At 47.1% G+C, this 27,908-nt stretch overlaps 2 protein-coding genes across 6 annotated transcripts in view; both read right to left on the reverse strand.

Annotated features, from left to right (window-relative positions):
- LOC129186138 (SRSF protein kinase 2-like) overlaps nt 1-7,593 on the reverse strand; it is a 25,922-nt gene extending 18,329 nt beyond the window's left edge. For 2 of the 3 annotated variants that reach the window (XM_054784079.1, XM_054784080.1), the window contains exon 1: nt 7,505-7,593. Coding sequence is in view for 1 of the 3 variants with exons in the window: in XM_054784081.1 (XP_054640056.1) it covers nt 7,505-7,555 (51 nt within the window). In the remaining 2 variants the exon portion in view is untranslated. The remainder of the gene's footprint in view (nt 1-7,504) is intronic. The other variant, XM_054784081.1, reaches the window with a different exon arrangement.
- The window catches only part of ccdc120b (coiled-coil domain containing 120b), a 23,780-nt gene continuing 730 nt past the window's right edge, over nt 4,859-27,908 (reverse strand). For 2 of the 3 annotated variants that reach the window (XM_054784077.1, XM_054784076.1), the window contains exons 2-11: nt 15,465-15,572; nt 15,285-15,388; nt 14,724-14,854; nt 13,692-13,793; nt 13,482-13,602; nt 13,288-13,347; nt 13,024-13,177; nt 11,727-11,828; nt 10,341-11,369; nt 4,859-7,799 (exon numbers count right to left, since the gene is read on the reverse strand). In XM_054784077.1, coding sequence (XP_054640052.1) covers nt 7,703-7,799; nt 10,341-11,369; nt 11,727-11,828; nt 13,024-13,177; nt 13,288-13,347; nt 13,482-13,602; nt 13,692-13,793; nt 14,724-14,854; nt 15,285-15,336 — 1,848 coding nt within the window. In that variant the 5' untranslated portion in view covers nt 15,337-15,388; nt 15,465-15,572 and the 3' untranslated portion in view covers nt 4,859-7,702. Of the gene's footprint in view, nt 7,800-10,340; nt 11,370-11,726; nt 11,829-13,023; nt 13,178-13,287; nt 13,348-13,481; nt 13,603-13,691; nt 13,794-14,723; nt 14,855-15,284; nt 15,389-15,464; nt 15,573-27,303; nt 27,801-27,908 lie in introns of those variants that run through there. The other variant, XM_054784078.1, reaches the window with a different exon arrangement.

Here is a 27,908-nt window from a genome sequence, read left to right on the forward strand (position 1 = left end):
GGAAACACCGGTCAGATTCAAAATTGACACGGGTGCTGATACAAACATAATGTGTGAAAAGACGTTTACTAGTTTGACCCCCAGGAAGAAATTAGAGCATCCTAATGTCACACTGTGCAGCCCTGGTGGTCAGTTGGACTGTCTGGGGAAGTTTCGAGCCACTACAAAGTACAAAGATAACCTCTACCCCCTCCCAGTGTACATCATCCGTGGCCAGAATGCGAACAATCTGCTGAGCAGAGACACAGCTACAACAATGGGCTTGGTGAAGCGCATTGAAGAAGTTTGCGACGCGTTCGGGGAGCATGGAACTCTGACAACAGAACCAGTTAAGATCCTATTGAAAGAGAATGCTCAACCGTACGCAGTGTATACGGCACGGAGGGTACCCCTGCCCCTCATGAAAAAAGTGAAGGAGGAAATCCAGTGCATGGAGGAGAACGGCATAATAGAACCAGTGACAGAGCCTACGGACTGGTGTGCGCCAATAGTACCCGTTCCGAGGAAAAATGGAAAAGTGCGCATATGCGTGGACTTAAAGCGGCTAAATGAAGCTGTGAGGAGAGAGAGGTACGTCCTTCCTACAGCAGAGAAAATCACTGCAGAGCTGAGCAGCGCCACCGTATTCACATCGTTAGATGCGGCCTCAGGCTTTTGACAGATCCCTCTAAGTCCAGAAAGCAGCAAGCTAACCACATTTATAACACCCTTTGGGAGGTACGCCTTCAAACGCCTCCCTTTTCGGGATCACTAGCGCTCCAGGAGTTAAAGCGTGTCTTAGGGATGTTCAACTACCTTGGAAAATACATTCCCAACCTGTCGACAGTGGCCCAGCCACTATAGGAACTGTTGAAATCCAAGACAGCCTGGACGTGGGACCACGCTCAGCAGCAAGCATTCCAGCGCATGAAAGATATCCTGTCAACTTCTCCAGTCCTGAAGTTTTACGACGTGAACCGACCCACTGCCGTCTCTGCTGATGCCAGCAGCTATGGCATTGGCGGAGTGCTGCTGCAGCTGCATGACGGGTGTTGGCAGCCGGTGGCGTACTGTTCACGACGACTGTCTGAGGCTGAGACTAGATACGCCCAGATTGAAAAAGAATGTCTGGCAAGCGTCTGGGCCTGTGAGCGATTTGGGAAGTATCTGTGTGGCCTTGATGACTTCAAGTTGGTCACCGACCACAAACCACTCGTGCCGCTCATGAACAAGAAGGACCTCGACAGTGTTCCAATACGATGTCAGAGGCTCCTTATGAGACTGATGAGGTTCAAGCCAACAGCTGAATACGCCCCGGGAAGAACTCTGACAGTGGCCGACACCCTCTCACGGAGTCCACTACTGTGCCTGGAAAAGGAGACTGACACTCACTCAGAGGTGGAGTGTTATGTAGCTGCCGTTGTCGAGTGCACGCCAGCCACTCCACGTAGACTGGAGGCTATACGAGCAGCCACAGCAGCTGATGGTGACCTACAAGTGGTGCTGCAGTACATCAGGTCAGGGTGGCCGGACTATATAAGCAATGTCCCAGCAGCAGTCAGAGAGTACTTCCCCATCAGAAACAAACTGTCAGAACACAACGGGTTTGTCACCAGAGGAACCCACATGGTAATATCACACGTTCTAAGGGCATACATCCTGAATTGGATACACGACGGACATCAAGGTCTGTCAAAGTGCAGAGAGCGGGCCAATATGTCCGTATGGTGGCCGGGCGTCTCATCTGAAATTAAACAGAAGGTCGAGTCCTGTCAGGAGTGCCATGAGATGAAGCATACTCAGCGAAAGGAACCTCTTATTCCAACACTTCTACCTGAACGACCCTGGCAGAGACTCGCAGTCGACCTCTGTGAACATAACAAACACACCTACCTCATAGTGTCTGACTACTTCTCCCGCTTCTTGGGGATACTCCACATGCCAACAACCACTGCTTCACAGGTCGTCTTAAAGTTGAAGACCGTGTTTGCAAGGTTTGGCTGTCCAGACGAGGTAGTATCAGACAACCGACCTCAATTTTCAAGTGAGGAATTTAAGGAATTCTCAAAAGACTTTGATTTCCAGCACATGACCGCAAGCCCGCACCATGCCCAAGGGAATGGACATGCAGAGAGAGGGGTTCAGTCCGCCAAGAGGATCTTAAAACAAAAAGACCCTCTGCTCGCCCTCATGAGCTTTCGCTTAACTCCCTCCACCACCACAGGCGTGAGCCCTGCAGAGCTTCTCATGGGCCGGAAAATCAAAACAACTCTTCCGACACTGGAGGCCAACCTTCAGCCCAAATGGCCAGATCTGGACACCGAGAAAGAGACGCTACAGAGAAGGAGCTGCAGGCCCTCTACTACAACCGCCGTCACGGTGCCAGACCCCTCCCAGCACTTCACCCAGGAGACAGGGTCTCCACCAAGCTCAATCACGAGAAGGGCTGGACTATGCCAGCAGTGGTCTCGAGAGCGTGTGACACCCCGCGCTCTTACCTCATCAACACCCAGAAGGGGACTGTGCTTCGGAGGAACCGCCGCCACCTCCGTGTAGCACCAACTCCCCAGCCTGCCCAGGCCACCTCACCCACATCCACCGGAGGTACTGGGGTGAGTTTCCAGTCTGAGACTGTTGCTAAACCAGAGACTGTCCCTCCAGACCCAGGTATGGTCTCGTCCCCTACACGGCCACCGAATCAGACGCTGACCAGGTCGGGCCGGGTCAGCAGGCCAGTAGTTAAGCTGGACTTGTAGGCTTTATTGTATTTTTGGGGAGGGAACGGGAAGCATTGATACTTGATAAGTTCTGTGTTAAGTGACATTTGTGATATTTCAGATAAGGAAATTGCTTATTGCACTGAAAGAAACATTTACGTCTAACTTGATTTAAGTTTTATTTTCATTGCATCTTATTTTGGAAAAAAAATCACACCTAAATGTTATATTTGACTTAGAGATACCACTGCGTTCTAAAAAGGGGAGATGTCATATAATAGCCTATTATTATATGAGTAGTGCTTTATGAAAGTTTGTACTGTGATACATCATACTCCAGTTGATTGACAGGTCCCGCCTATAAGGGGGAGTTCCAGGAAGTGACTGTTAGAGTGAGCACACTGCATGTTTTACGGCTCTGCCACATTGTTATAAAAAGTTGCATAAAACGTGAAGCTTGTCTGCTGACTATCATTACAGTAATATCTTACGCTTGTTTTTAATATTTTACTTTTTATACGACAGAGTGTCATTACAGCTTTAGTTCATCAGGAAGTGACGGGAAGTGACGGTGGGCGTCCCGAGCAGGAGAGCTAGGCTCAGTGCTAGCTGTGAGTTTGGAGAGAGTTGGGAAGTGTGTTTATGTTGGCGTGGATGTAAAGTCCTGCAGTGTTCTCCGCTGTTAATAAAGCCATTAAAGTGCATCGGCGACGTGAGTCTCTCCTTCCCCACAACAAGCGGCATTACAGTATTGACCAGTGCACACCAGGAAATAAACGGTGTCATTTCTTACAGGCATTGGCTGGACAGCTATGTAGTGGGGCTTGTTTAACCCTTGCCTTGTGGGCAAGCAGGAAGGAGAGACGATGCTGAGAGATGTGTGTGTGTTCTGAGCTGCTGTCTGGTGGCCGCGTTCAAGAAATAAAGTTGGCAGAAGCAACAGGAGAAGTTTCCTTCTTTGCTTCGGAGCTGAATAACACTGACAAGTTAACAGACTAGTAGCGAACGGAAAAGAAGACGGCTTTGTTTGTGTCGAATACAGAAGATGAGGACTTTGATGGATTTGTGGATGAGGATTGATGAAAAATAACGTGAGTACATTCTAAAATACTTCAATTAAGTACAACCCAACTCAGTTTTGCTCGGACAGGTTGGACAGGTGACTGCTATACACAGGGTCTATAACGTACATTTGCTGGGGGGGATTTTTCAGTGGCTGCTATAGGCAGGTGGCCGTTAAGACAGGTTTGACTGTATTTCCTTTTCTGCATACATTTATGACTTTTTTGTCATAAATGTATGACTTTATTCTTGTAAATGTACTTTTTTTTCCTCATAAATTTACGACCTTATTCTCAAGGCTGGTAAACAGCTTTTACCCACAGGCCATCAGGCTTCTCAACGATGCACTCACACACGCACACACTCATAGCACTTTATTTATTTGTATTATTTATCTGTAATAATGTCTTTTTTTCCTCATACATTTATGACTTTATTCTCATAAATTTAAATTAAAACTTTATTCCCGAAATCTCAGATTTTTTTTTTCCAATGTGTCCCTAATACGCCGTCGTACTATCCTGTGGTACAACGGGTGTTAGAGTTCATGGGGTAGGTCTGGGCTGGGCTGGAGGGGGGGCTCCTTATCAAGTGGACCTTTTTCCACCTTTGTCAATTATTTCAAAAATGTTTCTCGTTCAAGTTGACCTTGTTTTCCGTTTGCAGTGTATCCATCCAGCAGTCAATGCCAGCACGCAGCCTCGTTGTATCCGTCCTTCTGTCCACAATGTTTTACAATAAAAACAAAATCACACGCTCGTCACAACTCTGCAAACGTGTTGATTGCAACATGGAACTTTATTTTAGTAGAATGAATGCACAATCTCATACGTACAAGTACGTACATCCAGTATAGGGCAGGCCCACTGAGCCTCATTTCATAGACCTGCTAATAAAGGGAGGTACTTAAATATAGTTTTCCAAAGAGACTCAAATATTAACAAGTCACACTGCTGAGTATAATGCTTGTCACATATAGAATTCATCCCCGCACTGACTGATGACAACGAGCCACAGTAGATCGCTACAAAGTGTTCAAGTTTAGGAGTACACAGCTTTAGAGCTACAGCGTTTCTTTTCAACTCTCTAAGAAAAATACATTTTGACCCCCAGTGCACAGACGTTTGGTCTTGGCAGAAAACCCAAAGCTGTGTAAGTCAGAAGATTAGAAGAAACCATAGAGTTCCACGGGGTGCTATACTTTGTACCAGAGTAGAAAATATCACACGGACATACGGGATGAGTGTCAACAAATACATTCAAAAGAGTCCAAACATCATGTGTGACGACTAAAAATGTCCCAAAATGTGCAACCGTTTCATCTGATACTCACATTGTCAGAGGTTTATGTTGCACTTTCATTACAAATATAGAAATAAGATCCAAAAAATGATCATAATAATAATACCAACATGAGTAGAAATACTAAAATCATTGCAAATGATAACCAAAAAATGATGAACTCTCACAAACAGTCTGGTGTGAGGCCTGCTCACGCCGTCATTCGGAACCGCAGCCCTCTTCTGATCATGCCTCACTTCTCATAGCAAACAGCGCCACTTGAGTGGGTGCGGACTTGGTTTATTATTATTACTACATGTGGTTACCTTTCAAAATGACTGTATAGTGTTAGTAAGGGAATAAAAGCTCAGTAGAATCCACACTATATACAGACTCAGACAGGCGTCCCGCAGATGTTAACAAGGCTTTGTTTGTCCCTTTAGCGATCCTTGTCAACACCGCCGCCTCTCTTCTCTCTGGGTGACAAATGATAGGGAATTTAAGGCTTAAGATGTTCATAAAGTGCTCCGTATGACAGTCGCATCCTCCCTGCCGCTGCGTTCAGAAAAACACCACCATTTCTTGCCATACGGTCATGTGCTACTGCAGCACAGTAGATCTCACCACAGCCTTCAGGTTGTTCCTCAACGTCTTCTGTCCACACGGGAACCTTCTTGGGATTTGAAAAAAAGTCGCGTCCACGTTAGTAAATCGCTGCGACCAGACGGGAACGGGTAGCTGAGTGAAAACCATGCAATACACAAGGTGCACCTTCGTGTGGCGCTGCCAACAAACACGCGGGCGGAACCATGTGACACACCGAGCTGTAGAAGAAGAACGAGCGGATGCGCGCAAGTTTAAAGGCTCGTGGAATTTACATGCGCGTCCTTTTGGGAGCATAAGACAAGAAAATACCAGGAGAATGTCGACTGTGGTGAGTCATGACACTCGAAATATCAAGATATGTCGGCTTGGCGTGAAAGCTCACTTCTGGTCACGTGACTGTGACATCATTGTTTTGTTTTTTTTTTTACATTGCAGCAGATTTGCTAGTCTGGAAGCTGACAGATTTCCCCACTCAAAAGATACCGTTTCCTGTGTGGACGAGACACTGAAACCATAAAATACCATGGGGGGGTGGCTACATTTGTCAGCCAGCACCGATGCCAATGACCGACGTCATTCCAAATACCCCCAATTTTAGTGACATGGTCCACTTCTTCACCTGACTAAGCCTACGGAGGCGCAACACGAGCAGTACAGATCATTAGAAAGCACACTGAAGTCATCTCAGCAACGTTTAGTTTTGCTCGATTAAAAACATCGAGGCGCTCCTGTCTGCTACGCCACTTAGCCACCGTTCACAAATCACACATTTCGTGTATCAGCTGACACATCAGTGACAAACATGAATGGCTGTCAAATCAAATGCAGATGAGGTCTTTTTCTCACTTGTTTTCAAAGTCGTGCACGAACACGCTGGCGTGCAGGGATGTCCCCATCCACCGTTTTTGGCTTGCGATCCAATTTTTTTATTTATTTATTTTTTTAATAATAAGCTTTTGTTCCAAACATGAATTTGTGGAACGAAATTAGCTCTTCAAAGTATTAAAAAGAATGCAAGCAAATACTACTTTTTTATTCCACAGTATGAGCAACAATATTGTTTGGCCTTTGGAACAAACCTCTGAGAGTCAGCTCCCTAATCCAATAAAAGATCCAATAAAAGATCCAATTGGAAGAAATGGGCGTGCAAAATACTTTTAGGGTAGGACTAATCATGTGACATGGTTATACATCCATTTGTGGTGTGATTTAGAATATACGACTTTTTTTTTTTTTAACACACTCTCTTCAACGCAATAGTAATTGCATAATTGCATAACAACCTGCGGAGCCAGAAATGTTTCATTGGGGTGGCCAAGGTGAGACCATCACTCACATAGGGGTGGCAATAAGTTGATACCTGAAATGTCAGGATGGCCAAAGGGGTGGCCACGCCCACCACTGTACAGCGGCACTTCCCGTTCGAGCTCCCCGCACCATGACGCAGCAGTCCGGGCACAGTGAGGGGGAACTACCGCTGTAGCAACAGCCCAATGGCCCACGTCCAACGTGGAACTAGGTTCGCCACGGTACACGGCAGACATGGCGATTTCGTGATGAAGCAGTTAATATGTGATGTCCAAAGTAGGGCGGATGGGATCGGGACATCCCTCCTAGCATGGATCGATACTTGTTCAACACACATGATGAATGAGCAATATATGATTCAACTCTTCTTCAGTGTAAGTGTTTATATCCCAGGAGATAGAAAATAGTCATTTCAATGTGTAAAAAAGTAGATCTCAGGAGACTTTTTTTGTGTCATCTTACGGCTCATGTTGGACCAAAAATATATATATAAGTATACTTATATATAAGTAGCACAGCTTGAGCGTATTGTTAGTACGGGAAATGCTCACCGGCTTAAGGAGCGCCGTGTTCAAAGACTCTGTACTGCTACACTTTGTCATCAGTCTTGTTCTGCTGAGGTTGCCATGTTTTGTTTCACTGTTGAGGTCTCGTTGTGTCCACTCGTGTGTATTAGGCTGAATGCATGGTGCTAGCTACAGCGTGTGTGTGTGTGTGTGTGTGTGTGTGTGTGTGTTCCTTCTGCTGCGTCAGACAAGGGTGCCTGGATCTGCGTTGGCTTCCTTGGGGGGCCCTTCTTGTGTTTGAGGGTGAGGAGTCTCCTGATAGAGGGACAGCTCCATCGATCTGTTGGGGAAATGAGACGGGAAATATTTAGTCCTTTCTGGGTGGGGGTTCCTGGGTGTTTTGTTTCGATGAGGCAGGAACAAAGTGTTGTTGGGATGTTTCCAGAGAGGAATGACAGCGATGCAATACTGACAGTGAAGCCAATGAAGCCCATTTGCAGGAAATCCACCACTGCTGTAACGTCAGCACCCCCATGTGGTTGCAATGAAACACTTCCTTTCTAGCGGACTACTCGTAACGTCACGGTTCGAGTAGCGCTCGCTCGCTATGTGGCCTTTTTTCTGAAATGAATTTAATAATAAATGATCACTGCTTGTGGCAGACTGTGGTCTATGACTAGTCAAAACATATTCAAGTACTAGAAAAGCACTCGGAGAGCGCAGACCTCCGCCAAGAGCCATAGTCCCCCCCCCATATTAGTGGTTGACAGCATCAATATCAGTCCTACATTTATTTGATCTTCATATTTGGATTCCTTGACTATGAAAACGTAGCACGAGCAATGTGATTCATAATGATATCAATATGAGTTCAGTCGTTATTCGCAAAAATGGCATTTTCCATCATGGCGGCTTTCTTCTGGATCTAACTCCATAGCTTTTGAAGATCCAACAAATCCAGATTCCAGTGCTTGGCCATATGTAAGGCTGTTTGTTGCATCTTGATGGCTTCACTTGCTGTCCTCCTATGAGGACAATTCCGAAGGGCCCCTATTTTTGTTTTATATTCTGGATCGTAGTATTTGGAATCATTCCATTATCTGGATCAGTCTTTGATATTTTGTGCAACCTGTTGGAAACATGCCCTGTATGTTTTCCCCAAGTGATCCAACCATTTTTTGTGGCGTTATATGCACAAATTCCCCAAATGGTCCTGTCTCGCAATGTTAGAGAATCCTTCTTGGATCCAGAAGGTGATCCGGATCACCCCAAAAAGGTAACCAATGTCACCCAAATCCATTCAGAACTTCTCAAGTTATTTTGAACAAACAAACGCTTGGCTTGGTGGAGGTAACAAGCGATATGTGGCACTTGCGGTCACTGGATGGCAGTCATGACACAAAACACTGACGAGACATTACCTTATTATTACCTTACATTGTTTTAAACTGCATGACGTCATGGCATGTCCCACGTCATAGACTGAAAAAAGTTCTCCTCCCATTTTGTGTGGAAGTGGTAAGTTTTGGGCTTGTTAAGTTTAGAAGAAATACATTCAAAGCTAACCAGTTAGCTCGCTAGCTTGTTAGCTCACTATCCAGCGGCCGTCTCAAGTCCCTGCGGCATTGGAGTTGTGCAACGTGATGTAAACGATGAATAATAGTTGTGTCTAAAGGGCTCTAATAAGGTTAAAAAACGTAATTAGAAAGTCATAAACAGGTTTTCTATGCTCTGACTACAAAAACATTCCATTTATTCACGTTGAATCCGATATCACGGAAATTCATTTATCGCATTCGGGTCTGGAGCCACTGCCGTTGGCTGGCGACCAGTCCAGGGTGTACGCCGCCTCTCGCCCACAGTCAGCTAGGACAGGCCCCAGCACACCTCTGCGACCCTGGTAAGGACAAGTGGCATAGAAAATGGACGAATGGAGGGTCTGGAACTAATTAACTGCTATAAACGAGGGAGTCACGGACGACTGTAAGTGTAAAAAAAATCAGCTGCAATCTTATAAGCTTGCTAACGCATGCGTTCTCACTGGAATCGTCGCTATAACGGCGAAACAGCCACTCTTGCAACACCGTCTTGATCCTTCTGGGTCGAGCGTGTGCCGTACCGGAACGCTACAAGCCGGAATGCGAACTCGTTTTCTCTCGCACACAAAAGGGAAAGAAAGACGTGTTCATGTTTCACGTAAGGATCGTGAATGATGGGCAACATTTATTTGAAAGTGCACTTCTCCTTTAAAGCGTGCATGTATTGATTAAAAAGTGAAAAATGAAGAAAAAACTTTGTGCTGACCACAAACTAAAGTACTTTGGCTGCCCTTCCACAGTGAACACTTAAAAGGAAAGGTACTTTATGCTTCATGCTTTCTTTAAAACGCTCTTTAGCCCAAACGCTGCTGGATAGACGCGCTGGGGGGGTCTGGAAGCAACGGCTTGCATTGGCGTGCCAATGTCGGAGATGTTAGAGCAGGGGTCACCAACGTGGTGGTGCCCGCGGGCACCAGGTAGCCCCCACGACCACATGAGGTGCCCACAAGGCTGCTTTTCATTCAGGTGTTCAGTTAATAATGAAAGAACAGTAGAAGGAAATGCATTGTGAAATACGACATGTGAGTTGTGGACACCAGCATTTTGTTCATGTTCTGGTAAAACAAGCATATTCACTTTGTTTGGCTTTAAAATAAGCTCTGAACGTAAATGTTACAAAAATGAGTAGCTCTTGGCCATTTTCATTTTGTAAAAGTAGCTCTCACGAGGAAGAACGTTGGTGACCCGTGTGTTAGATGCAGGCCCATATAATCAGACGGAGATCCAATATCAACATTGGCTCGGGACACCCCTACAGTCAACCAACTGTTCATGGTACTGACCTGCCGTGCAGCGGGTGCCCGTGGAAGCTGGCTGACTGTGGCATCTGAGGCCTGTGGAGGTTCGCGGCTTCACCCTGGACAGTCTGGGCCTGTGCCACCAGAGGATGGGGGTGTGACAGACGGGAAATCCCTGCTTCCTGGCTCTTGGGAGGATATCCAAGCGCGTTCCTCAGGTACCAGTCCCTTAGTCCCTCCAGAGCCAGGGCTTTGTGGAGGCTTCGTGTCGAGTCTTCTGGGGTAGGAAGGGAGAACTGCGGGGGTCTTCGACTGAAGGCGGGGCCAGAGAGTTCAGTCTGGTAGGGGAGCAGGTTGGGAATGGAGGATGTGGTGGAACCGGAGGCAGGAAGGTGCGACTCGTACGCAGACAGCAAGATGGCGTCCTGGGGGTGTTGCTGCAAAGGAATAAAGGGCCCACAGGATTTGGTTCTGGTGACTTTGACCCTGCGCATATCAGCTTGAGACCCTCGCCCCACCATGGGGCTGTAAGGAGGTGCGGCACTTGGAAGGTGCACCTGGGAATGGGAGAAACCGTTAGTATGGGGAACCACCCCTCCAGTAGAGGAGCAGTGAGAGGGTAAGTCCTGCCAGATCCTGCCTGTGGACTGGAAGAGGTGATGCTGCGCTTGCATCCTCTGCTGCTTTCCCCAGATATAGTCCATCAGCAGCTCGTTGTAGCCCGCCCCAGCACCTCTGCCCCCCATGGACAGACGCATTTTGGCCTGTTCTCCGGATCCGTCCACGTGTTTCTCAGGGCTGCCGAGGTGAATGTGTCGCAGTTTCCCATCTGTGAGCGTCTCCGAGCTCTTGTAGGGACCTCCTTTTGGGTGCATTCCATTTCTGGGTGCTGGATCGTCTGGGAGACTGGAGCGATCGAGCAGAGCCTCCGAGCTGTTACTGCGCCTGGCCCTGGAGTTGTATGGGCAACCTCGACGATCAGAGGAGGAGCCCTCTTGGGCGAGCGGTATCATGTATGGCACGTCCAGACTGCCGGACCACTGCTTTAAGCCACTGCCCCCAGATACATCCGACCTACGGAGGAGAAAATGAGCTGGTAATACGAGAACAGGCTGACCGAATCCTTCTATTCATGCATTTCAATGCCAACGTGACATTTCTATGCTATTTTATTCATGTTCTTTTATTTACACTCATACATTTCTATATACTCAATCACACACGGACACCACAGCCAGGAGTGTATAATGTCCTGTGGCCACGAGGGGGGCCCCTAGGCCAAATCATGCTTAGGGCCCCCAGATGTCCAGAACAGCTACTGATGGGGGATGATACACCCCTCCATATTCCTATGTTGGCACATTCTTAAACGCACTTAAACCCTTGCTGGCGGCTTCATCTTGCTCTGAATGAATCTGGATCAAACATTACCTGACATGAACACTGATGGGTGCAGTTCGGGCCAAGAGAGGCGTAGCTGGAACACTTCGGCCTTCGACATTAGATGCACTTCTTGGTAAAGAGTGAGTTGGGCTATGAAAGGTGAAACCAAGATGTGTTTATACACTGGCGTTTGTTGGTGTAAGTCTTTGTCACACTTTAATGTTTCACATCATCTAACAGATGTAAATATTAGTCAATAACAACACAACTCAACACCAAATGCACTTTTTAAATGAACCTTTTTACTATTAAAGGAGAAAAAAATCAAAACTACATGGCCCTGTGTGAAAAAGTGATTGACCCCCCCGTTAAAACATAATTTAACTGAGATGAATTGAGATCCATCAGTGTGGTAAAGGTCACAAAGCCATTTCTAAAGCTTTGGGACTCCAGCCAACCACAGTGAGAGCCATTATCCACAAATGGCCAAAACATGGAACAGTGGTGAACCTTCCCAGGAGTGGGCGGCCAACCAAAATGACCCCAAGAGTGCACAAAAACAGCATTAAGGCTCGTCTCAATTTTGCCAGAAAACATCTTGATGATCCCCAAGACCTTTGGGAAAATACTCAAAAGTGGAACTTTCTGGAAGGTGTGTGTCCCATTACATCTGGCATTTCAGAAAAAGAACCACATAGCCACAGTAAAACATGGTGGTGGTAGTGTGATGGTCTTCAGGACCTGGAAGACTTGCTGTGATCAATGGAAGCATGAATTGTGCTGAAGAAGAATGTTGGTGACCTCAAGCTGAAAGCAACTTGGGTTCTGCAGCAGGACAATGATCCAAAACACACCAGCAAGTCCACCTCTGAATGGCTGAAGACTTTGGAGTGGTCTAGTCCAAGTCCTGACCTGAATCCTGTTGAGATGCTGTGGCATGACCTTGACAAGGAAAAGCCTCCAATGTGGCTGAATGACAACAATTGTGCTAAATTCCTCCCCAGCGCTGGAAGAGACTCATTGCAAGTTATCACAAACGCTTGATTGCAGTTGTTGCTGCTAAGGGGGGCCAACCACTTATTAGCTTTAGGGGGCCATCACTTTTTCACACAGGGACATGCAGCTTTGGATGTTTTTCTCCCTTAATAATAGAAAGTTTTCATTGAAAAAGTGCATTTGGTGTTGAGTTGTGTTGTCATTGACTAATATTTACATTTCTTTGATGATCTGAAACATTGAAGTGGGACAAACATGCAAGAAAATAAGAAATCAGGAAAGGGCAAACACTTTCCCACACCACTGGAGATCATAGCTGCTACTTTACACATCAAGTAAAGTAAAGTACCTGACAGAGCTTGTAACAGAGTTGCGGCGTGTCCTCATTTCGTAGTAAATCTCTACAGGAGAGAGTTTCCTGCTGATCCTGTGGTCAGGACTACCCACAGTGAGCCGAGGCTGGGACAGCGAGCGCTGGTCTGGGGCCACACTGGGGGAGGACTCTTTGGAGAGGAAATACAAAAGACATAAGATTGAAGAGTAGCGTCAGGTTACTTTGAATGTAAAACGTATTGAGTGCATTTAAGCGTGATGCGTGACAAACAGAGCATACCGTTGTCATGAGATGTTGAATCTGACATGGAGCTTGTGCTCTCTGACATGACGCTGTCTTCTGGAAGACAAAATAATGGATCATTTCAGGTGGGCACCCTCCTTCATTGGTGTTTCAATGAACACCCAGGTATCGGCCCAGGTATTTTAGGCATCTAGTATTTCATCAGGAACTTAAGCAAGGGTGTATATTACCTGTGTGACAGCCCCGATGAACGGTCCTTTTGCTGTTTGGAAGGTTTCTGTCTGACTCTGCGTGTCTGTGCAGGGCACCGCCGAAGATTGTTTTCATCTGCCTTCTCTGGGAAGCTTCATCCTGCAGACGGGCCACAGTCACTCGTGTTAGGCCACGGTGCACCAGGCCATGTCGCATGAGCACAACTGATATTCAAGGTGGTGACTTACTTCTGCCTTGCAGTTGGGCGGCAGGCCAGCTCTGCGCTGCACCCCCGGGGGTTTCTCCCCCGTCTCCAGAGGGAAAGCTTGCGGCAACTTCCCAGTCAGCTCCTGCAGAGGAAATCAATTAACTGAAATCCCGCTTCTCACAGCCTATCAGGTCCAAAGTATTTCATAAAAAGGACACCACTTAACAGATTGCTTGAAGTCGCTATAAAACCATCCTATAAATGCTGTTATGGCCGCCATAAAAGACCTCCACAGCAGAAGTGCAGCAACTTCTAAATTAGCGACACTGCCAACGTGAATAGAGCTAAGAATAGAGGGTGTTTGCTGTGTGTGAGTCACTGCATGTGTTAAATAGCTGGGAACCGACTGAGACAGATGTGCCTTCCTAGTATGGAGGCAGCCGACCAGCAACAGATCGGATTTGAAGAAAGAAAATGGCAGATTATCAGTACTTCTTTGATCAAGGTTAAAAATGCACGCATACTCCATCCAACCATTTTCTTCCGCTTATCCGGGTCTGGATTAGGGGGGCAGCAGTCTCAGTAGGGAAGCCCAGACTTCCCGGTCCTCGGCCACCTCTTCCAGTTCCAGCGATGGACCCCATAGTGTTCCCAGGCCAGCTGTGAGACATAATCCCTCCAGCGTGTCCTAGGTCTGCCCCGGGACCTTCTCCCAGCCGGGCATGCCTGGAACACCTCACCAGGGAGGCGTCAGGCCTGAGCCACCTCAAATGGCTCCTCTGCTCTGAGCCCCTCCCGGATGAGCGAGCCCCCACCCTATCTCTTAGGGTGAGTCCAGCCACCCTACGGAGGAAACTCATTTCAGCCGCTTGTATCTGCCATCTCCTTCTTTCGGTCACAGGTCGGCAGTGGGAAGTTCAGCCCTGTACGTTGTATGAAATTAGCGATGTTGAGGACACCGAAGAGTTGCACCGCAAACCAAAAGAAGAGTGAAACAGCTTGGTGTCGTTGCTCCATGGTGACGCCATGCATCAGCATTAATACAGCATTAAGCGTGTGACTTAGCACTCACTGCTTCCTGCAAACAGACGAGTTTGAGCTCCTCCACGCGGGTGCTCAGCAGAGCCTCCAGGGCCCGCTTCCTCTCTTGCAGAGCCGTAACCCGCTCAGCCTGCAGCTTGCTGTCCTGGCACCCTTGGACATCTACACAGACATGTCATACAAGCAAGTTTGAACATCATGACTCCACACGGCTATTTACTGATTCAATGGGAGGTTTGGTGTGGGGGATTGAGCGGGGGCGGGGGTTGATTTTTCTACTTTGAGAGTGTGTGTTTGTGGCGTCTGCTCCCAGTCTCTCACACACACACACACACACACACACACACACACATACAAACAAGGCTCTGATAAGATTATCAGACAGCTGTGGTGTCGGTACGAGGACAAAAGGCCTTCACACGTGCAGCTGTTGTTTCAGTTGCTCGTCATCCTTCCCTTGAGACAAACACCCGTGTTTTCATTCGCTTGGGCCGCTACTAAAAACACACGCTGCAAATTCCTCCAGGCTTGTCCAGACACGAAGGTGCGTGCCTTCACGCGTGAGTCTGTGGGAAGTCGCCTCACGACTCACCTGGAGCTCCCACCAAACCCATGGACGTGATCAGATGGCCTTTGACCTCCATGTGATGTAATTCCGGGGACTAGACGGTTCACGCTCCAAGCCGCGCTCTCAACCTAAGGAACCGAAAACTGGATTAACTTTGAGATGAAGTGGAAAGCCGCGTGCAGACGCGTCGTTGTGCACACTCACCTCGCCGCATCAGCCATGTGTTATCGTGATGTGTTGGGTCGGCAGGTCAGCAGCGGGTGGCTTTGTGTGTCGCAGCATCAGGAGACCACAGGAGCTTACAACTCAATCCTTCAAAAGACAAAAGAATTTTGTTCATTTGCATGTTTATGGAGATATTTAACGTCTATTATTGATAGCATAGTGATGATAGCATGACGGCATGATGGCATAGTGCAGGGCTGCCCATTACGTCCATCACTAAGGTAGTTTGGGTCGATTGCATAAACGTGACTTTGTAGATGTCATATGACATCTCTGTGTGGGGTTTGCATGTTCTCCCCGTGCATGCGTGGGTTTTCCTCCCACATTCCAAAAACATGCATGTTAGCTTCATTGGCGACTTTAAACTGTCCATAGGTATGAATGTGAGGGTAGGCTCCAGCGTACCCGCAACCGTAGTGAAGATAAGCGGCACAGAAGATGGATGGATGGGTTGTTTCCAACCACGAAACAGCAAGGTTTATTCATGAACACGTTTGGGAAACCGTGATAGAGTGAAGCCGCAAAAATGGAACCGCAGTGGACGACTGTAGTTGGCCATCAGCCAAAAGTTGTGCGACTGCCAGCGATGTTAACCCTTGTTTCTCACTAACCTCTTACAAGTGATTCAGGAAATAGCTCTGTAGCCGTTATACTGCATCAATCGCTCGCTAGCCTGACAATGTGACAATATTCTGGGGGTTTTTCTATCCTTTAGAAACTAAAAAAAGAAAACACAATTTCCCCATGGTTCTGGGAAAAAAGGTCCTCAAGGCAAAGTGTGAAAGTAGGAGTTTAAAATGAGCTCGGTGAATGAATTAGCAAGTAATTCATTAGCAAAGAGGAGGTGAAGTAATATGAATATTGCATCCAGACAAAGGTGCTCTAACCACACGTGTGATCTAAAAAACAGCCAATGCCCGAGAGGACCGATTAAAGCGTAGAATCTCACATTCGAAAGGGGATTACAAGCTCTTCAACTGTTCAGCTCGATGAAAGCTGTCAACGTCCGATGTGCACTTTTTGTCACATAACAGCGTTTCATCACCAACCCAATTGAGGCTCGGCATCCAAAAATAGCATCAGCGTTTTCTGCCAAAAGCCTCTCCATCGACAGCACTCACAAATCAGCGCCAGAAACGAGTATCTCTGTCCGCGTGCCAGTCGGCTAAATCATGACATGACTCCGCTTAGCCCGCAAACCTCCATGGGAATCCTTGAAGGCAGAATTAAAATCACCCCCCCGAAGGCCCCCATCTTTTAAAAGGAGAACGTCACGACCTTTACATGCGTGAAAAAAGGAGTAATAGCATGAATTGGTATAAACACCTTCATGGGATGGGATTCCACTGTGGCAGGATGGGGTTGGCGTGTGTGCACCGTGCGACTGGAAACCATAACGCTCTTCATTGTACGCTGGAACCGGTGTGTCCCGGTTTTTGTGCACCGTACCGGTGGCCGTACGGTCAAACAAAGCATCCACGCATTGCTGACTTGGTCTCTGTGAGGAATGCATCGTGTTTTCTGGGTAGTTAATTTGCTCAGAAACGCACACAGGAACGACACTGTGTCCGTCTTTTTCCTTTCACAGTGTTCTGTGTGTTTTTGTTTTTGTAACTGTGGGCCACACTCCGACACGGTAGGTGAGGTAATGTGCCTCAAAGCCGGTTCCCTCTCGCCGCCACCCACAAGAAGAAGAAAAGGCAACGCCACCATGCAGACATGTCCAAGGTGTACCGTGGTGAACTTTGTTTCACGTTGGATGTTGGATCTTGGGCTCCGTAGCTACAGCGCTAGTTCCCCCTCACTGGGAGCTCGCACGGGAAGTGCCACTGCACAGTGGTGGAGCTACGTGGCGGGGGGGGGGTCTCACTCTCCGGCCACCCCACCGGCCATCTAGACAATTCAGGTATCAACTTATTGCCACCCCTATGTGAGTAATGGTCTCACCTCGGCCACCCCAATGAAACATTTCTGGCTCGGCCACTGCTGCTGTAACCACTGGTTGTTTATACTAGGGACCGTCAATAAATTATTATTGTGTTGAAGAGACTTCTTTTAACAAAGTCATATATTCTAAATCACACCACAACTTGATGTTTAACCATGTCACATGATTAGTTCTACCCTAAAAGTATTGTGCACAACCATTTTTTCAAATGTGATCTTTGATTGGATCTTTTATTGGATTAGGGAGCTGACTCTCAGAGGTTTGTTCCAAAAGCCAAACAATATTGTTGGTCCTGCTGTGGAATAAAAAAGTACATTCTTTAAATACATTCTTTTTAATGCTTTGAAGGGCTGTTTTCATAAACACTGAACCAATTCATGTTTGGAACAAAAGCTTGTCATAAAAAAAAAGATGGGTATCGGATCGGATTGGATCGGCAAGACTATTAAAAAAAAATCAGATCGGAAGGTAAAACAATGTGGATGGGAACGTCCCTGATGAAAACGTTACCAACAGCACCTAAGAGCTTTGAGTCTTCGCCTCCTGTAGCGAAACGTGCTGAAATGACCACAATGCGTTGGAGGCACACAGCGCTTGGCCAACCGTCCAATTAGAGAGAGCGCATGAATCTTTGGACTTGACATAAAAGAGAAAACTGGAAAGACCAAACCGACTGTTCTAGTGTACGTCAACGTACTGAGTTATAGTTTGGAGAAAAGGGCTGTTGGCTTTTTGGGTCCGGCAAGAAGATCGAGTGTTTTGTTTTCCCGGCTCAAACAACACAAAGATTGAGGCGCTTTGTGTGCACACATAGTTGAAATACTTCCACTGGGTTTGCACTGGCTCCTGTCCTGGGCCTGACGAGTCACCGTGGCCTCCTCCTCCGCCTCCTCCTCCTCCTCCTGACAGGCTAGACCCCTCTCAGACTAAAGATCACGTGAGTCCTCTGACACACAACCACATCAGCGCTGGGATCTGAAGCCAATCGTTCCAACAAGCAGGAGTTCCATGAGTGGGAGGGGCTACAGAGCTCAGTCATGTCTGCAAAGAGGCAGCCTGTTGGGGCATTTGGTGAAGTTATTCTTCAGGATGGGTGCTGGGCAGCCCAATGAAGGGGCCAAAAGGCTGTCGTGACTCAAAGAATGGCTTAGTCTGGAAACCCAAACATTTTTAGCTGATGGCCTTAAACTAGCAACACATGGGTCTTTATTACCTCCCCCAAGCACACAAGCACAAAGGTTAGCAGGACTACGCAAAAACTAGTGACCCGGTTTCCATGGAATGTTGTCATGGCGACACGTGCCAAGCGAGAGGTGGGCGTTCAGATCAAATTCGGTCACAATGCAAGTGGCTTACGTCATTCATGTAGCACATGATCACATGCTCACATGACCGACATAGCCTTGTTGTTTATGTGGATCACAGCTGCTCCTACGCCAGGTATTTGGATTTTCCAGCCTTTATGAGGGGGTCCAAAGTGCGGCCCGTGGCTGTTTGTTACATTAGAAAAATAGAACTAGAGAAAAGAAAACCGGCAGTAATTTTACAAGAATAGCGTCAAAATATTAAACAACAAAAAGTCATAACTTTAGGAGAATAACCGAGTTATATTATGAGGAACAATAACGTCATTTTAGACTCTTTTTTTTTTTTAAGTCGTAATGACAAACAACAAAGAAGATTAGGTTGCGGAAAAAGTTATCACGTTACAGGAAGTCCAAATATTATGGAATAAAGTCATAATAAAGTTCAAATCATTGTGGAAAAAAACAACAGCAGAAATAAAAAAAAACAGCTGCAAATTTACAAGAATAGTCCAAATATTGAGGAAAAAAAAAAGCTGCATTCTGAGTCAGCTGGGATAGTGTAGGCTCCAGCATACCCCCGCGACCCTGGTGAGGATACGCAGCATAGAAGACGGATGATGTCATGTTAGTAGCACAGCGTTAAAATATTAACAGAAACAAATGTCGTAATATTAGAACAAACTAAATAAAATAAAGTTCAGGTTGGGGAAAAAAGTTATAATATGGGAATAAAGTCACAATATTATGGGAATAAATCATAATATTAGGAGAAGAAAATTTACCAAAATTATTTACGAAGAAAGTTGAAATATTTGGAAAATGAAAAAATAAAAAAATGTGAAAAGAGCAAAGACTGGCGTCCATGCTAATAAAAGGCTTTTCCACTCATACCTCAAAGCTGACATGCTGTTTTTGAAACGATACATCATTTCTTAGCACATCTATCATACAGTATCTACGTGTTGCTCTACAAAACACCCAAGTAGCAAAGATGCAGTACGGTTCCCTCGGTGGGAAGCGTTTGGACACCCCCGCTTTACATGAACCAAGCCTGAACAGCTGAGGTCCGCAGCGCACGGACAGCATTTCCTTGTCAAGAACACATTCCACGAGCCACAAAGGTGAATGAAGGCGCTAGAACAGCCTGCAGTCGGGGCTGCATTGTGCCAAACGTGCACCCCAAACTGGAGAAGACCGCTGCTACCTCGTAGACCGGGGGTGCCCCTTACGTCGATCGCATAAACGTCACTTGACATCAGTCGGCTGCCATTAAGCTCCCCTCCTGATTCGCCCTTGCTCTTGGTGGACGTCACGTCTCAAACTACTGGATGAAGTAACCGAGTGGTAAGATGCTTCCATCCAGAACAAAAGTTATCCGTTCACTTGTAGCGGCTGGTTGTGTAGAAAAAAGGTTATTTGTTTGACGGCTTTGCTGAACTCCACTACAGAAATGTGTGTTTTTCTACTCTTACATTTCTTAAGCTATTATTTCAGGATCTAATGGAAAATGTGCCGGTTGCTGAAAGCTTCTGGATATGTCGCCTTGACTTCGGCTGCATTTCCTTTTGCACAACCATTTTCATTTCTTGTATACGGGTAATGTTTGCTAGCACATGCTAACTGGACGTAATACACGACGTGTGCATCTAATGGACATCCAGTATCACTTCCTTGTGTACAAGCTTGCAGGCAGTGTGAGTGTGAGCACCCCCGCTATCCACAGCAACAGTAACCGGCTGAGTCCTGCCGACACGCCTAAGGATGAACATTGGAAGTCAAGCACAAACTGCTGGAACATCTGGTGTGCAGATGTCTCCGAGATACGAGTGTAAGACCGCGGACTGCATGGCATTCCACACGGGAGCCTGCGGGAGCGCCGGCAGGACAATGAGGGCTCAGATAAAGAGGGAGCTGCATCAAAGGGAGAGATATGAACGCCAGGCGATTATGGAACACATGTTTTGTTTTTGCATGGATGGGGGGGGATAGAAGCCTGCATAGACGGCAGCGCGGGGGCCGCGTTGGTTAAAACATGAGCTGCGCGGTGCGAGCCAGCTTCCTCTCTGCAGTTCGCCTCACACGAATGCTAATCAACACGGAGTTTAATATTCAAGTCTGCCGGGCCGAACGCTGAGAGAGTCTGGAACGCACGTTCGAAACGCTTCTCACAGTTTAGACTGTGACGCTCAAAGGGAAGCCACGTTTCATTTGTGCCTCACCAGGATTACGACTAAAAAGGAAACTGTCTCCGCTTTCATCTTTGATGACTCCAAAGAAATTGCCTGTAGCTTTCTGTCAGACGGGGGTGGGCATACTTTTTGACTCGCGGGCCACTCGAGGGGCCGTCTATGTTTTGGGTGGTCAACAAACGACACATCCACGGCAAGTTGACGCATCACATAAATCAACTAGCTAAACTACGTGGCTGATAAACATGCGACACACAACTTAAGATGCTGTTTACGAGTGCCCGCAAGTTATGCTGGGTAGCCCAGCGGCAACACAATAAGACATTGGATATGGAGAGTATGTTTGCTTCCCTGATGACCTCCTCAACATATTTTACAATCGAGCCAAAGTGCAACAAACACAACAAAATGCTGGGAAAGAGAGTGGCGCACATTACCCAGCATGCTTTGCGGAGGGAGTATTTTGGCATGGGTATCGTGCGCAGACATGTATTTGTATGCTCACGTGGTGCAGTAGGTAGGTTGCATTGTGTGTGACGTGTGCGTTGGGGTTTTTGTTATTGTATTGTATTGTATTGTATTGTATTGTATTGTATTGTATTGTATGTACTTTATTTATCCCACAGCGGGGAAATTCACTTGTTACAGCAGCAAGCAAGATACGCAAGTAAAGAATACATCGTGACTACAACATGGTTCAGGTGGTGCAGGTGTTGTAGAGCCTGACAGCGGTCGGTATGAAGGACCTGCGGAACCTCTCCTTCTTACACCGTGGGTGTAACAGTCTGCTGCTGAAGGAGCTGCTAAGGGAACCCACAGTGTCATGTAGCGGGTGAGAGGTGTTGTCCATGATGGATGTCAGCTTAGCCAACATCCATCTCTCCCCCACTTCCTCCACGGAGTCCAGAGGACCGTCCAGGACAGAGCTCGCTCTCCTGATCAGCCTATCTATCCTGCTCCTGTCCCTGTCCGTGCTGCCCCCTCTCCAGCAGCCCACAGCATAGAAGATGGCTGAGGCCACCACAGAGTCATAAAAGGTCCGTAAAAGAGTCCTGCACACACCAAAGGACCTCAGTCTCCTCAGCAGGTGGAGGCGACTCTGGCCCTTCTTGTAGAGGGCGTGGGTGTTGACGGACCAGTCCAGCTTGTTGTTCAGGTGAACACCCAGGAATTTGTAGCTGTCTACCAACTCTATGTCCGCTCCCTGGATGTTCACCGGTGTAAAGTGAGATGTTTTCCTCTGGAAGTTAATAATCATCTCCTTTGTCTTGCTGGTGTTGAGTTGCAGCTGGTTAAGCTCACTCCAGCTGACAAAGTCCCTGATGACCGTCCTGTATTCCAGATCATTCCCCTCTGAAACACAACCAACGATGGCTGTGTCGTCGGAGAACTTCTGGATGTGACACTGGAGTTGTGTGTGAAGTCCGAGGTGTAGAGGGTGAAGAGGAAAGGGGAGAGCACCGTACCCTGAGGGGCACCTGTGCTGCAGAGTACCATGTCAGACACACAGTGCTTTGCTAACCACAGATCGCATCTCAGCATTTCCCGTGCGACTCAAGCGTGCCACCATAGCACTGCAAGCTTAGATGTTTGAAAAAAGGAATTTGAAAACAGGAGGGCCTGATGTGGTCCACGGGCCACGGTTTGCCCACCCTGACGTAAGACAAAGTCACAATTACATTTGGATCGTTTTCCACGGCACGGTCACAGTGGTAATCGACAGAATGTGAATGAAACGCTGTCATCGTGAGGGGAAGGAACGTTTGTGTGGGGGACGTTTTCCCCTGGCGGTCCGCTCAATTGTGGCAGAATCCGATCACGAGCACTAACCCCGCCCCCTCTTGAACTATGCATGCTCGAAACGGTGACCTGAAACACTGGAAGAACTTGTAATCTCCTCTCTTATGGAGAGCGACTGGAATTATGGATGGTTAGCTTAGTTTAGCGGCGCACGCTAGCGCAGCTGTGTGTGTCCACATGGAAACATAACAAAACGCAACAGAAAAAAAGTAGCAACACTGCGCTGGATTAGCAAATAGCTGCATCCAAACAGAAACGGATCTTTGGGTGAAAACGATGTATTACCGCATGACGCTCCAAACATAGAATAGAAGAAAGAACGCGTGCAAATAAGTCCGTCGTCTTCCAACCTGGCCGGCTTGCCTGGACGTAACGACGAAGTGGAATTGCTTGTGTGAGTCATTTTGGTATATCACATTCAAATATCAGGAGAATGTCGACCAGGGTGAGTCATGCCGGTCCAAATATTCCGATATTTTGTTGACCTGTCACGATAAATTCCGACGGTCGATAATTTTGCTACAAATTTTCATGGGTAATCGATTTCATCGACGACATTTTTTGAGACTCTTTTTTTCATGAATTGTCATGAGAGGTGTAATTCCCATTTGAACCACTAGATGGTACCCAAGTATGGTGTACGGTGTACCTGTGTGAGACGTTAGCTCAACACAGAAGTTGTCTGTATGTACGTATGTTTTTGCAATGTAACGAATGGCACTGTCTATGAGCGTGCACCATTTTGCACTGTTTTGTTCATATTTGCTGAGCAAACGCCGCAGCAAACGTTGACTGTCAGGACGAAGGCTCCGCTGCCCGAGCACCTCCATCTGTAGTTTTTCTTCCCAGCGTTATGAGGTGTTCCCACCCTGGAAGCCGCTTTCAAAAAACAGCATTTCGGGTCACCCAGAACGCCGTTCCCGTGTGGATGAAAGGCTGGAACCATAAAATAGTTTTGACCTGAAAACATTTCTGTGTGGACAGCCCCTAGGGCTGTACGAGTGTGTTTACACCGTGTTGTGTTTTACCGCTTGTTCATGCAAACCAGCGTTTTACGACGCCCGCAGGTCAAGAACCATGTTTGTTTGTTCTTGCCCCCGGCTCGTCTTAACCATCAACACACACACACAACACACTTCCGGCCTTAAAACAAGAGCGCTGTTCACCACGTACTGTCTAATTGTGTAAACAAAATAAGGGTGTCGTACAAAAATATCTTACATTAATAACACAATGAACTGCATCGGTGACTACGTCTTCCTTCACCACAAACGCCAGCATTGCAGTTTGTTGTGGATTTAGCAGTAACGTGTGCAGAGGCTAACATCCCAATAGAAGAGTTAGCCAAGCACATCCGTGCGTGTGTGTGTGTGCGTGCGTCAAAGGGCCCGTCAAATGCACTTCTGCCATCTTGTGGCCGTTTTTATGCCTTAAAGGTGCTCTGAAGTGTTAATCCGCTAGTGGGGAGTCGTGTCATCATTTCTTTTAGGTTCTCGCGGAAAAAGAAAGTGTAAAAGATGTATCAAAATACGTCTTTGGTGTTGAATGAGATAATGGTCGTTTTATTTGATGTCACAAAACTGTACACCATTCCGGTAAAGTAAGTTTAAAAAGGTAACAAAAATGGAATTTTAACAAAATTTTAAATGAATTTGGTAAAAAATAAAGAGGATTTCTCGAGGTGGTGGACTGGAGAGCCACACCATCATACATCATCTGTGGGATCCACTCAAGCCGAGACTTGGAGATAGGATCTGCAACAACGCCCAGTATTTGGCTCCATGGCCCAGACAGAAGCATCCTAATGCTTTTGTCCACATAAGGGTGCACGAAAGCTGTGCCAAACATTTGTCGGCTCATTGTTGGTCCTTATGGGCTCAGCGTCGTGGAACAGCTGACATGTAAAAGAGCAGCTGAGACTCGACACTTTCACGGTGCACAGGTGAGGCCATCCGGCCCCCACGTTAACTGCTGGTGTTGACACAGCTGCTGCCGCCACCACCGCTGTGAACTTAACACGCGGTAACCAGACGCGGGTCGCAGCTCTACATGTCCTGCTAAGACCAGAAGGACGCTACTTCTTAGTACAGCTGAGGCAGGAACTGACAAACCCTGACAACGTGTCCTGTCCACATCGTCTGCCGCGTGCCTCGTACGTTTGATAAGCAGCAGACATCCGACTTCCGTCTGCGTGCTCTCGCTACACAGCATCCGCCTCCAACGATATCCCACGCTTGATAACAGCGGTGGGGAGGAGGAGCATACACCCCTGCATCAACATCTCAATGTCCCAATGGTCGTGCACTTGAAGAGTTTTAGTAAAGCTGGGGGGGTCTCTCATGACTAAAGCAGGAAGCAATAGGCCCCCATAGAGAGTTTATTTATCTCACCATCAATGACACCACATTAGTGCAGTAGTAAATTAGCTAGCCTTAGCGAACGAGCAACAACAGACATCAAGAATCATGAATCTGACAATTTGACTGACTGGAATTTGGCTGTGGTGATTTTTGGGGGATTGGAGTGACTATTCTGACGACTGCGTAGCTTCATCCAAAGCTGCATCATCATCGATCGCCTTTAAAAAAGGTCGGTTGAAATTCCACCAAATTCTTCAAGCTCGATGTGCCTCAAAAGTTCAGGTTTACGTTGGAAATTTTGTTTTTAATTTGTTCAAATCAACCACAGTCTTTGCAGATCCAAAAGTTCTGAACCAGTGGAGCCATCGCACGTTCCGTTTACAGGACCGTGTGTATTTATCCACACGGTAAAGTTTTCGGGTCAAAAGGGCAAAGTATTGTATGGTTTCAGCCTCTCATCCTCACGGATTGCAGAGCAGGAAAATCTGAAACTGCCGGAGACAAGCAATACAAGAACCAGGACGCCACCGACCCGTCGCCGTGGTGTGACCACAAGTGAGCTTTGACGACAAGCCAGCACGTCTGAATATTTCGAGTGTCAGGACTCGCTGCAGTCGAGATTCTCCCAGTGTTTTCTCGTCTTGTGCTCCCAAAATGACGCACGTGTAATTCCATGAGCCTCGAAACGCTGAAGACGACGGACTTATGCGCACCCGTTCTTTCTTCTTCTACGGTTTGTCACGTGGTTCCGTCCACGTATCCGCCTTGTGTATTACGTCGTTTTCCGGTCCCGTCTGCACGCTATTTATTCACTAACCCGGCACAGGGTGGACGTGACCTTTGTTCAAATGCCAAGAACGTTCCCCCGTGGACGGGCCCTTAAACCTTCATCAGCAGCTGGCCCTGCTAACCCGACCGGCCAAAAAGCTACACCGGTCGTACGGCAGGTCTGGTCCTACCATGAGTTCTTCTGCTCTCCATATCGGTGACGTACTGATTGATAACACGCTCATCTGCACCGACTCTCTGGCCTTGACGCTCACCCTCGCACTTTTGACAGGAAAGAGAGTGAGATAGCGATCCCCCTGGATCCCGCTAAACCAATGTGGGGGGAGTAATAAAGTAAAGAATGTGGCAGAGACATCTGAGGGGATTATTTCTATACATTTTCCCTCGGGGGACATGTGCGTACCGTGTTCCCTCGCTGCATCGCGGTATTAATCATTCGCATTTTGATAGATTTGATACATGCTTTATGTTTTACAGTAAGGGTGGATCATTTTGATTGCGTGCAGCCCTGATATACATACACAAAGTACATAAATACTCATTTATAAATAAATACATAGAATGTATGTGTTTATAGTAGGAGGTAGATCTTTGGGACCAAGTAGCCCACAAGCTGAACAAGTGTGAGCCCCCCTGTGCTATATACTGTAGATACACGTATAGCCTATCATTTGCATGTTGACCACACTTCATTTGAAATAAAATATCCATCAAATATCATAAAAATGTGTCACTACACTACACTATTTTGAAAAACAAGCACCGGAATCCCCCGTCTGCCCTGTTGGCACCTGACAGATAAGGAGGAAGAAAGGCGTTAATTCAAGTTAATTCATGCATTTGTTGTTCAAGCAACATCATGTGGACATTATTAGCCACAGTAAATTTCAATATTTTTTTTAAAAATTTTAAAAATCCTGCCGCTGAGACAGAGCGGCCTCCCATGCAGCCCACCACCACAGCTTCAAAACATCCTTGGGGAAACCCTGAGCCCATCCATCCATTTTCTATACCGCTTCTTCCTCATTAGGGTCGCGGGGGCATGCTGGAGCCTATCCCAGCTGACTTCAGGCGACTACTGGTCGCCAGCCAATGGCAGGGCACATATAGACAAACAACCATTCACACTCACATTCATACCTATGGACAATTTAGAGTCACCAATTAACCTCACCTGCATGTTTTTGGAATGTGGGAGGAAGCCGGAGTACCCGGAGAAAACCCACACGCACACGGGGAGAACATGCAAACTCCACACAGAAATCCCCAGGGGAGAATCGAACCCAGGTCTTCCCATCTCCAGGCTGTTCCTGTGTTGGCCAACGTGCTAACCACTAGACCACCGTGCGGCCGAAACCCTGAGCCTTAAACAAAATACAATCATTGGAAACAAACACAGTTGGCTACTTTGCACATTTCACTTACTGCGGCCTATTTTGGGAACCCCTCGATAAAGAAGGTATTGTCCACATTCGGATGTTCTAATCACATTACAGCAGCGTTGCTCCGACTCACAACTCTTGATAAGCTCGGGGACGCGATTCCCTGAACTCCCAAAAGGTTGGCATCTTGCTTTTAAATCCACGCCTGCGGCCGACTACATGCTAACCCGACGCTGGGCTCAAGTCATCCGGTGTCTTGTGGGCACAATAAAGACGTAATGTCACCTTGACTGAGCTTAATAGCAAAATCTGCACTGATGGGGGTCAAGGTCCGCTCCCGTGATGTTTGCTGGCGTGAGAGGGAGTGGCTCATTGACAAGTCAGGCGAGGGAACGGCGAGGGAAAACAAACAGCAGCAGCAGCAGCAGCATGTGTTGAAAAGATGAGGATGAAAGCAGTCATGAAAGGCTGTCATAAATCAAATAAAGCTGCCCCCCCCTTTGGAAAAAGGTGTGACAGCCTATTAATTGAATGCAGCAGTTACTTTTCAGACTGTTTGGCATGAAAGTGAAGTATGTGAAAACACACATGTGTTTTGCAAACACTTGCAGAGAATCCCCCTGCAGGCATTGACTGACCCTCACAATA

Source organism: Dunckerocampus dactyliophorus, chromosome 8 (assembly GCF_027744805.1).
Source record: "Dunckerocampus dactyliophorus isolate RoL2022-P2 chromosome 8, RoL_Ddac_1.1, whole genome shotgun sequence".
Classification (NCBI taxonomy): Eukaryota; Metazoa; Chordata; class Actinopteri; order Syngnathiformes; family Syngnathidae; genus Dunckerocampus; species Dunckerocampus dactyliophorus.